The sequence below is a fragment of the Equus asinus genome, chromosome 10 (genome assembly GCF_041296235.1).
Source record: "Equus asinus isolate D_3611 breed Donkey chromosome 10, EquAss-T2T_v2, whole genome shotgun sequence".
Lineage (NCBI taxonomy): Eukaryota > Metazoa > Chordata > Mammalia > Perissodactyla > Equidae > Equus > Equus asinus.
Genome location: NC_091799.1, coordinates 14,114,819 through 14,127,080, shown reverse-complemented (window position 1 = coordinate 14,127,080; position 12,262 = coordinate 14,114,819). Strand labels below are relative to the sequence as shown.

General features: G+C 44.7%; 1 protein-coding gene across 5 annotated transcripts in view; it reads right to left on the bottom strand.

Moving 5' to 3' along the window:
- Positions 1–12,262, bottom strand: part of DDX31 (DEAD-box helicase 31) — a 73,158-nt gene that overhangs the window by 32,593 nt on the left and 28,303 nt on the right. For all 5 annotated transcript variants that reach the window (XM_014863401.3, XM_070518457.1, XM_014863400.3 and 2 more), the window contains 3 exons: positions 7,096–7,146; positions 5,107–5,246; positions 69–150 (listed from right to left, as the gene is read on the bottom strand). In XM_014863401.3, coding sequence (XP_014718887.2) covers positions 69–150; positions 5,107–5,246; positions 7,096–7,146 — 273 coding nt within the window. The remainder of the gene's footprint in view (positions 1–68; positions 151–5,106; positions 5,247–7,095; positions 7,147–12,262) is intronic.

Here is a 12,262-nt window from a genome sequence, read left to right as displayed (position 1 = left end):
TCCACTACCCCAAATCAAGAAACAGGTCACATCTGTTAGCAGCAAGCACAATAAATAACAAAACTCACCTGGCTTCCCCATCGTCTCCCTTTAAAACAATCATCCCTTGTCAGAACAGACAAAATATCTTCCATCTTAATCTCAGAAACACTGTAAAAGGAAGGGTAGATCAAGGTAACTATTTATTCTTTCAAAAACATCCAGAATCTTGACGCATAAAACTGACCTGTTCTCAAGCTAACTAGACAAAGTAGAAGCTACAGTTTCACAGGGAAGGGAATATTGTCCTAAACCTTTAGGAATTTGGAAGGAAGGAGATCTCTATGATATCACAGGGACACATAGGTAATATTCCCAACAATTTCCTTCCTCCATGATGAACTTTAAATAGGCTACATTTAGAATTTCCTTTATAGGGATCATGTCATTATTTCTGAATAATCTCAAATACTAAGTAAGTAGGCCTGTTTAGTGATATACCAGCTTGAGCAGATGATGAAATAGAAAACATTTCAGATAGTCCCTTTCATTTTATTCTTAAAAAAAAAAAAGGATGGCTAAAGGTCCTTAACTGCTAAGGCAAACACCTCAATGACGGCTGAGTGACCAGCACCTCCTGCGCATGGCACCAGAACTCTGTTCTACTCTGTCCTGAAGAATCTTCACCATTCGTCTCTTAATTATTAACAGGTGAGAACCAAGTGAGCTCTGATGAATCTAGAGCTATGTGCACATGGCTGGAACCAGAATTTGGGCTTCACTCACGAACAGAAGCGTCACGAGCCAGAACAACATAGTCCAACCTGCCTAGCGGTGGAGTCTGGAAAGCCTATGCCTCACCTACTATTCTGTAAGGCCACTGCCTCTGAATATGGGAAATGCATGCAGAATCATGTCCTAGAGACTAAGGAGGAAATACGAACTGCTGAAAACATACTTCCCAGGGAGAAAGGGAAAGGGAAGGAGGAGTTCTGGGGGAGAAAAACAGATCGTAAAGAGATAAGCAATTTTCTTGTACGTTGTTTTTTTTTTTTTTTTTAATGTAACAGCAAATTAAAACATGAATGGCAACCTCTTATGTGGGAGAAAACAATTCTCCCCCTTTCCCCTAAAGGTTACTCTGACAAAGCTATGAATGAAAATGTCACGTTTCTGACAGCGATTCACCTGAAATGTGTCACCACTTCCCTGAACACCCCCACCCTCCACACTCTCTCCGCTGCCAGCTCGCAGCCCTACGGGTACGTGAAATCTTTACACAGTAGCAAGAGTCAACTGAAGAAGGCAGGGTCTGTATGGGAGGGCAGGAGTTGGGGGGAAATGCTCATGATTTCATGGAAAATCTATTTTTCATATGGGAGAGAAATGTTACGGCTACTGAATTTGCCTCTTATTCATGCCTGGAAACCTGAAGGAAGGTGAAAACACAGCCCAGTCCTATCTTTTTCTTTGTCTATCTGACTTGCTTCTACTCATCACTTTTTTTCCTTGAGAAACAAAAGTGGAGAAAACACCAAAGTAAAACAAACCTAAGAACTTGGGGTCAAATCTTGAAGCAGGGAGAAAGAAAAAAAGAATAAGGCCATTCACAGTCCAGGATACAGAAAACTAAATATGCCACAGAAAGGCAGGTTTCCCCAATGCATGGGAGCGTGGACATTCCAGCCAGGGCACGGCTCAAACGCTGTGTGTGTGTCCATATGACAACGTTGGGGGACCATTCACCCTGAGTGAACAGGAGCTGAGAAGGAATGGGAGTGATTTACAGTTTAAAAGGGACTTCCTCCTTTTCTGAGAAATCGTTGCTTCTGAGGAACAAAGCAAATCTACTCTGCTTATTTATGGTTCTATCAACAGATCTGAATTACTCCACCTTACTATGAAAAGAGATAAATAAATAAATTCAGGGAACTGTCTTATGCCTGATCTAAGAAATACATGTTTTGGATGAAGCATTTACATTTTAATAAACCAACGATGACTTTCATGAGAAACACATTTAAAGGAGAAGTGAAAAAAAGCTAAGAAGTTGGCAAACACAAAGAAGTCAAGAAAAGAGGTAGAAACGAAGTTTGGAGCATTTAGACAGAGGCGGCCACAGCCCAGGGCACCTGTCTGCCGCCCCGTGAGCTAAATTAAATTCCAGGGTGAGTTCTGCAGCGCCTGGTGTATGAAGGCAGGCAGCAATTTGTTGTGATGGCCCTTGCTGCTGAGAGCCTCTGCTGCCTTCCTGAATCTTCCCTGTAATTCATCAGCCACTCCAGCACCCCGCTGCCTGGCTCTCAGGTACGAGACATATACACACTTCTTCCTCCTCCTCTTTTTTCAATATTTAGGAGTGCACCTTTTGGATTCCGAAATGGTCAAGTCTGCTTCTTTCCACTGCATACTTTGCAACTAGTTCTTATTAGATGTAATTTTTTTCGTATTAAGTCAAAGAAACAGTCTGTATATAGATATCCAACACACAGTCCTTCCTCAAACAGAATTCAGGAAGGATAACACACGGCTACAGCATCATAACTTAGGTTCTGATATTTATTTAGGTCGACCACATCTAGTCCATGATGCAGGCACAGGCGCTTCAACAGGTGAAGGTTCAGGGCAGAAAGCAGCGAGGCTGGACTCCTGCTGGACTCACTGCCCTTACATGAACGTTCTTACAGCGCCTGTGTATCCTCTCACACAACACCCAATCTCTTCCTCTCGGGATTTCCCCGTCTTCAATCTTCCGAACTTCCTCTCCATGTCCAAGGCCCCGGCATCACTGGGTCGTCTCCTGAGTGGGAACATCACCTTGATTCTCCCACGAATGCTGCTGGCACACTATTTTTCCAGCTGAGAGCATCACAGAGGATGAGTGTTTTTATATCTTTAAAATATATCTGGCTCGCTAATAATTCGTGTTGGTATTATTATTTTCCCTTTTCCATCTTAGGTTTATATCTGAACCTTTCATAGCAAACAACTTGAATGAGTGTACTAAAGAAAAGTGACGGAGCCAAGAGGCAGAGGCTGTGCTGATAACTCTGGTGACGGACAATTATCGTTTGACTTCCTAACTGTTGGCACTCATTCTTCTGAGGAGAAGAGCACGTCCAAGTGAACGAGCACGGGAGAACATCCAGGGAGCCGCTGACGGGAAGGATGGCAGGAATGTGAACTTGCAGGTCTAGGACGGAAGGTGGAAAAGACGCTGTGGAGTGAGAGACAGGCTGCTAAGGTGCACTGACTGCACTTCCTCTTGGGGGATGACAACACACAACTCTGAAAACGCTTTCCACAGGTACATAGATTCCTATGACAGAGAAAAAAAAGCCACCGTGCTGTGACGGGCTCCCTGCCTGTGAGAACAGGGCGAGGGAAGACAGGAGAATGGGTTACGTCAACGGATTTTCATTTCAACACCCCAGTGTTTCTGGAATACAACTGCCGGATTGGGTGCCGGCCTAGACACTGAAAGGGCCGCAGAGAGAAGGAGCAGCCAGCCTCCAGCCCCAGGGAACTTAGACTCCAGCTGGAGATCAACCTCTCCAGCCAAAGTGATCGACCAACTGACATGAGATTTCTCCCACAAGTAAGATAAAATACGCGTATCTTCCTGAAATAAAAACTACACTTTCAACTGACAACTTATATTAAGATGAGACACATTAAATAAAAGGAAAACCCAAACCATCTTCCTTTTGACCCATTTGAAATTATTACCAGATTCATCAGGAGTGGTCCCTGCCTCCCTCAACAATGAAGGAGGCAAGGCACACTTTCAGAGTAAGCTACAGTCCATAAATGTTCCTACTAGCAACCTTGAGAGTGTCGCAACCTCTGACTGGGTGGAGAGAGAGCTCTGTAGGGTAGGAAACATGGCGGGAACTGGTGAGGACGGCCACACACAGCTCTCTAAGGAGGGCTTGACTCAGTCCTGTGGTCCTCCAGACCAGGTCCCCATGCCATCTGCCTGGACATTTAAGTTCAGATTAGAATGCAACGATTTTCCCAACTCCTAGTGTTATTGGCTGCTTTGCATAATATATAGGGCTGGGCAAAGAAAAGCTCCAAGAAACGACACCCTCACATTCAGCCACACAGCTGAGTTGAGCGCCAGTGTCACAGCATCAGTTCTAAGTGGCACTCAGCAGCCATCGTTGCTTCCATGCATGGTGTGGATCACGTCTCTCCATCTTGGGCATACATACAGCTCTTCCTGTGCCCCCAAAAACATTTCACGCATCATTGTGCTATGTCTGAGCAGAAGAAATTCTTGAAAGTACATCAGTGTGAAAAACTGCATGCCTTTAGAAGCTTGTTATTTGAACTTGTTATTTCAGGTGCCGGAGGTTTTACGGAAAACACGACAAAACAAATTCATCTCTGTGGCCCTGGTGAATTCTTTCTGCTTTCATTACAATTTCTCCTGGCCATGTGGAGTCACTGCTGTGTCTATTTGCTTTCTCTGTCTTTCTTGAGTGAGACCAGGGTTTGATGGAAGCCCCTGTCTAAGGCTCCATGCTGCCGAGTCCTGCTGAGCCTGCCATCCAGGGCCGCAAATGGGGGCTTTTGCAGGAGACAGTGAGGTGCTGCCATTTGATTGGCACGAACAAGATGGCGACTGGACAGTCTTGGCTGCGAGTGTATGGTGCATATTTCAACTGCCTCTAAATGATTTCTTTCCTGGGTTTATCTTCCTGGGAGAGGGGGAGTTGTGTGATGAGAACAAAGTAATACTTTTCAAAGACAAATCAGCTTTAAAGGTACAAAATGCTAATTGCAAAAAATAAAAATTGCGAATAGAAAAGATCAAGCACCTGGCTGTGAGGGTTGTGCACACTTATTTTACAGTAAGAGAAACGAAACACAGACATCTGCCTTAAAGAAAAACGGAGCCCAACAGATCGTTCTATGACTTAGTCTGGCAACACAATGGAAATTGTCATGTGCTGATGGTATTAAGGGTTTTAGTTTTTGCCACTGGCTATTCTGGGACTCATTTAGGGATCACAAGGGTTAATGGCTCTTCGTCAGCTTACAAGGCCCATCCACTGTAAAAAGCGACAGAAAGTTAATTAGGTGAGATCAGCCGAAACCCCGTTCAGGTTTCTGACTCACTTGATTTTGTGAGAAGCCAATAAGTTGACATATTCTGCCTCCGAAGGAGCCAAAATGAGCAGGCTGCTCCCATGGCAGCCAATCCGGGCGGTTCTCCCAATCCGGTGGATGTATTCAGCAGGTAAAGACGGAGCGTTGTACTAAAAAGGGTAACAAAAATGAAGGCATTCACAGATCAAGAGATTGCCATTAATTGGAAGTGCAATACCCCTCACCTGCCTCCAGGTATCCCCAGAATTAAATCCTGGTGCTATGGTTACCCTAACACAATCACAAGGAGAAGTCACTCAACCCTGAAACTCCTGGCTTTATTGGAAATAACAGGGCTCTGACACGCAGACGCGAACAGTGGCCAAGTTTGAGATAAACGAGATGTCTTCTCATCCCAATATCTCCTTTTTAATTTTACTTCTCCACAGGTCTCTTCATTTTCCTATTTGCATCTTTTCACTGAGGTGACTGTGCAAGGTGAAAACGTAGGCAGGTGGGGGTAAAATTCTGCAGGATGACCACACGACCTTGGCCTACTTCCTTGGTAGACAAAGCAGTGGGGATGAGGGCACAGAGGACACCGGCCAGGCTAAGGAGGAAGGGGCTGATTACTCTGATCACAGAGTTCAGCTCTGCTGCTGGGCCCCCAGGAGGGGTTCCCTTCGCACAGGGACATGCTTCTCCTCCCATGGAAAGCATTCCTGACTTGGGGAACGGACAGACTACAACTCAGCAGAATGGACTATGCACAGCATTGGGTGTTCTCTATGGCAATAACTTCGTCATCGTTAAAACTAATTGACTGGGCCGGCTGGTGGCGCAGCAGTTAAGATCACACATTCCGCTTCTTGGCGGCCAGTGGTTCGCCAGTTCAGATCCTGGGTGCAGACATGGCACTGCTTGGCATGCCATGCTGTGGTAGGCGTCCCATATATAAAAAGCAGAGGAAGATGGACACGGATGTTAGCTCAAGGCCAGGCTTCCTCAGCAAAAAGAGGATGACTGGCATCAGGACTAATCTTCCTCAAAAACAAAAAACAAAACAAAAAAAACACACAAACTAATTGACCATCTTTTCATTCTTGTTTTTCTTTGCTGCTACACAAATCAAAGATCACAAGGCCAAGATGAATATGTTATATTCCACATATTTTATATATATACATATATACATATATATATATATATATATGGAGGCCAGGCATATTAAACTAATCACTAGTCACAATATAAGAAGGCTCTATGATCAATTTTGTGTCTGGCCTCCCACACATTAAAATTATCCTTGCCTTCTTATCTTTAATTTGCTCTGTGGCCAGCAGGAAAGAAGACACGATGCCTTAGTCGCAAAGTGACCATCTTCAGTGAGCAGATCGGATTTCCTAGCCAGTGACAGGCATGCAATTCCACTAAAATGTGAATAAACCATGACTCACGTAAACAGGGCACGTGTCCCCTGGTCCCTACACAGAACGGCTGAAAAATACCATTCTGCAGACTAACGAAAAGAAGAAAAAAATCTAAAACCACTAGACTCTAGTGCTAACACCTGTACCCTCTGGCAAGGCGTCTAAGGCTGGAGGTATGTGTAAGATGCTGTCAGGGACTTAACTGCCCCCTGCAGGTCAATGTACACGGACATGGCTCTCAGGACAGCTGAGCCATCTCCTTCTGGACACAATGAGGCCTCCCAGGAGCCAGGGTAATTCCCATTATTTTCAGATACTGAAACTGTGTGTGTGACATGCACTGGTCTGGGAGCAGGGGAGCCTGCCCCCTCCTCCCGTGACTGCACAGTCTGGCTGTTTTGCTGTAGCAGGTAGGTGGGCTGGCTTAAGGAAAGATGTCAGCATAGTTGTGCAGATAAGGCTGGTTGCTGCCTGGTTACCAGGGCAACATCCAAGAGGGTAATAATAATTACTCTACTTAAAGCCAATGCATCTACTCATGATCATATATTCCTGCCTCAAGCTCACACCTTAACAACTAAAAAATTACCTGAACAATCCACTTGACTTGAGGGAGGTCTAAGCCCCGAGCTGCAACATCCTTCAAAAGAGAAAAAAAATATGACTTAGGACTGAGTTTCTGAACCTTTTTTGGGTCACAGATCTATCTGACAATCTAATGTAAACTATGAGGGCTCACCCCTACCAATGTGCACGCACGCACACACATACACGCCTCTGCACACAACTTCAGGAACCCGCTGAAGTCCATCTTTGATTAAAAGTTCTGAGTTAGGGTAAGTCCTACAGAATCCACTGGTGAGGCAGTCACAACCCACTTCAACAACATGGGTTTGAATCCTGCTTCTGGAAGATTCCCCCCGACGTATTCCCTTGTGGAGGTGAGTTGCAAAGTGTTTACTGAGGACTCTGCTCATTAGCCTGAGAGCAGTGAGCATCAAGCAAGGCCCCCCCTCTTCAGACAGCTAAGTCAGAACCCAGGCCAAAGACCTAACCCGGCAGATGGAAACCATAAAAGCAACAGAGATATATTTTTTCCTCTCAGCCTGTCACCACCTAAACAGCAGAGACTCTCTGCTCTCTGGTTCCTGGCCATTCTGGAAGACAGACAAGAAAATGGGAATCTTCCAGTCTTTAGCAATAAATTTACACTTGGCATTTATTTTCAAGTGTAACAGTCATAACAAGAATATCCCCAGTCAACAATTACTGAGCACTTACTAAACGCCAGACACTGTGTGCAGCATTTTGCCTGCACTATCTTGACTGATCTCCAAAACAACTATTACTCCCATTTGACAGAGGAAACCAAAGTTCAGAGAGATTAAGTAACTTATCCAGGGACACACAGCTAAGAAGTAGAGGTAGCCCTCGTTTCCAGGTCTGCTCTCCTTTTCCAAGACCGTATTATATTCTACTGCTCCACCATCAAAAACGATGCCCCACAAGCTGCTACTGGGAATGCCAAATAGCACAAATTCCTATGGCAGGGAATTTGGTAAGATCCAGCAAAATTACATACACACTTGCCCTTTGACCCAGAGCAATCTCACTTCTAGAAATCCATCCCAAAGATACACTGGCAAAAGCACAAACTGATAAACGTACAAGGCTATTCATTTCAGCACTGTTTGTAACTGCAGGTCTGATAAAAACCCCAAGTCTAGCAGGAGGCGGGTTGAATAAAATATGGCAATACCTACCCCACATAATAGATTATTACACAGCTACAAAAGGAAGGAAGATTCCCACGTACTGATATGGAGAATCCCTAGGATTTATTTTGAATGCATATAGTATGCTTTTGTGTAAGAAACGAGGGGAATACAAATATATTTGCTCATGTTTCAAAAAGAAATAATGGAGGAAAAAACCCAAAAGCTTATAAAAATAGTTACCTATAGGGGAAGGAAGAGAACAGAGGGAGGGGACAAGGAGGGAAGCTAGACTTCTGTTAATTTGACTCTGAGACCATGTTTGACGTAATTAAAAAGTAAGCCAGTCAGCAGTCAAGCAATAGGAAGGACAGACCATCACCTAGGGCATGTTCTTGCCAAAACAAAACAAAACCCTAACCTGAATCTAATCAAGTGTCTAGCCCTAACTGCTGCTGTAGAGGAAACGTGGGGGGGGGGGGTCACATCTGGAACGTGGGGTATTCTAAAGGACAAACGGTCTGGTTTCATCCACTGAAACATTCAAGGATAAAAAAAGGAGGGCAACAAAAACACACAGCATTAAACTGACAGATCAAAGGACAAGTCGATCGGTAGATAAACTGAGAACCAAGACCTGGAAGGAAGCTCACCAAATCTGTCCACTGTGGTTCTCTCTTGGTGGAGGGAGTTGGGGCGACTTTGACTTCTCTCTTTGCATTTTCCTGGTCGTTGCTTTGCTTTTTATTTAACAATGGATGCATATTACTTCCCCCCAAATTTTTATTTAGAAAAATTTCGTCTAGATTCAGCAATTGCTAATCTTTGGCACATCTGCTTTCTCCTTTTCTCTCTGTGCACACACGTTTTTCTGAACCATCTGAAAGTTAAGTTGCAAATATCATAACATTACCCCTAAATACCCTAGCATGAATCTCCTAAGTAAATGGACATTCTTCTACATAATCACACCACCATTATCACACCTAAGAAATTTAATATTAAATAACATTATTTTCTAATAATCAGCCCATATTCAAATTTCTCCAACTGTATCTCAGATGACTTCCATAGTTGTTTTCCTTTCCCAATCCAGGACTGAATCGTAGATCACGCATTCCATGTTTATTATATCCCTCTAGACTTCCTCAATCTAGAATGGTATCCCTGCCCTTTATTGATTTATTTAGTTTTTTGATTAACTATAAATTTTGAAGTGTCCAGGTGTCTTGAGGAACACCCCAGAATCTGGATTTTTCTGTTTCCTCATGGTCAGGTTCAGGATAAGATTCAGGAGAAACATTTTGGCAGAAAGACAACATCAGGGTGGTGCGTGCTTGCGAGTGTATGACACGGGGAGACAGGCTAGGCCAGTCTGTCCTGTCCTGGTGATGCTGGCACTGGGGTAAGTGGTGTCTGCCAGCTCTCTCCATTGCATAGCTATCTTTCTCCTTTGTAATTAATAAGTAAACCGGGGAGGGAAACTTTGAGACTGTTTCTTAAAACCTTGTGCCCAAGGGTTTTAGCATCTATTGATGCTTCCTGTCTGTATCAATTGTTCCCCTGATGGCTGCAAAATGATGACTCTCTAAGCCCATCATCTCTTCCTTCCATTCGACAGCCAGCGTTCTCCCATAAGGACAGCCCTCCTCCCTCTCTTCTCACTTTTAAGCATCACTAAGGAGTTATACGTATAAAGCTTTTTTGAAAAATAACAATCTTATGCAAAGTTTCTGTAAGAAGTAAGTAAAAACAATCACTTCCTGTATCCTCCAGGGTCAGAAGCAGCACCCGAGGAAGACACGTCCTGCCATCATCTAACTCACCCAGAAGGACCACTGTGGGCGAGTCAGAATTTGTCTGCCTTCACTCTAACTACACCCGGGATCTGCTGGGTTCCTGTGAATGGTGGCTAGACTGCATCTATCAAGTGTTAAGCAGAAGTTTAATATACTAAAAGTGTGTCAAGCACCCACAAAGTGTCTTCAGACAGTTCCCACATGCCCCAAAACCTGAAGGCTGATGTTCCAGAGCTGATGGCTCTGAAAACACAATTTAGAGCGTGCTCTATCCGAAGGGGAGCAGGAACTGCTTTCTACGCTAACTACAGCTGATGTCTTTAGAAAAACTGACGGGCTCTTCAATCTGCTAAGCTCCTGTTAAGAAATGATGTATTTTCTTTAAGTGCTCTGCAGTGGGAGATGCATGTAGACAAGGGGCTGCCTGAGCTTTACAGACAAGCTTTGTAAAAAATTTAATGCTCAATGGTTTAGTAAATTCAACCAAGAAACACCGATAAAACTCTAAAGCGGCATATGATGTTCATGAAACTCACTCTGAGTACAAACACGCTGAAAGAGTGAGTTAGGAAGAACGTGGGGAGACTCTCGCTGGGACGGTTCAAGGTTCTATTTCCCACATGGGTGATGCAGTTCAGAACAACTGGCTGAGAGACGATGTTCCCGTCCCCCACAACTTCTTGTGTTAGGGTGGGGAACCTCACCGACAGCCAACCACTGCCTGGACTCAATCTGGCTCTTTCTTTAAGTACTTCTTCCTAGTCTCAGCTGAGGCTAACACAGAGAATAGGAGAAAGGAGTAATCTTTCTGGTCTAGGTACAGAGGGAACTGCACTCCAAGCCATGCGATCCGGGCAAGTCAACTCAGCTCTCTGAGTTACCCACGTATAAAATCACTATAAGATCTACCCTGTTTATCTCATGAGGCTGTTGTGATTATCAAATGAGATAGTGTATGTGAAAACTGTTTTGAGAATTATAAATCGAAGTATTCCATCTCATGATGAAGTAAGACTTGGTACGGCAGCAAGTAAGCAGTGATTTAAAAGCTCCTTTACTCTCTTCCTCACACCCCATTCACTCGCCGTGGGCAGGGCACCCAGAGAAGCAGGAGTTGCTCCATCTTCCTGGAATACTGTCAACCAGCTGCACCAGATCACAGGAAACTGATCTGCCGAAGATTCAGCAAAGGCTTCGGCTCTCTGCCCACCCTTAGAACTGAGATCCAGCCCAAGTGTATTCCTTTAACCTAATTAGGGCAAAAGAATTGCTAAAGTCAGTTCTGAAAGACACTCAACAGCGAGGCCTTGAAGGCCCTGGGCTTGACAATTGGCTGCCTCCGTGAGACCAAGGAGTACAGATGGAAGGCAGCTTGCTCAGGTGCCAGCCTGTCAGTTGGATTAAAATGACTCATTTATTTACCCAAGAACCTCACAAAGTGCTTTTACTAACAGGGAGAGGGGGCCTGCCGGCTCTCTGAGCAAGGGACGCAGCAAATTCGCCTCTACAGCCTTCCTGGCCTGCCAAAAGTCATTATTGCCGTGTGTGGAAAGCCATCAGCGGGGTACAGGCCCCCGTTGTCCGGGTGACAGATTGGGCTGCGTAATCAGAGGAGGAAGGAGAGAGTGCAGAAGCTGTCAGAGGCGAGAGATCTTGGCTGGAGGCGCCAAAAAACTGGCAACATGAGTTAGCGTAACTGAGTAAACAGCCAACAATCTCCAAATGATCCTGCCATTAACACAAATGAAATAAAGGAGAAAAGATCAACTTTACCTAAAAAGCTACCCCAGAGAAAACCGAGAAAGTCTCCGTTTATTCTGGGTGGTGAAGTGACATTCCTTTGACTCTTACGGCCTCACTCCTTTGTCTCATAGCCTCCTGGCACAGTGGAAATTCCCCAGGAGGAGAGGAAATTAAGAACTGCACAGACATAACAGTGTGCTTCAAGCAAAAAAAAAGGGCGAGCGAGAAGGTGGAGGAAAGAGCAGAGGTGAATTAGGTATCTTCTGGAGAAGAAAGCATGTGCTGGACAACCACGATATATTCAACGGACAATCAGCCAGCAGACCCGAGTGGAGGTGCAAGTGCCTCTCCTGGCTGGGGACAAGGTGACTGTACTCCATTTATCCAGGGACAACCAGGGAGTGCCACGCAGACCAAGAGAAAGCATGCTGTCAGCCTTAAAACCAGAGGTAGCTTGGAAATTCCAATTTCTAGTCACTCAGTGGTATTTCTCTTTATC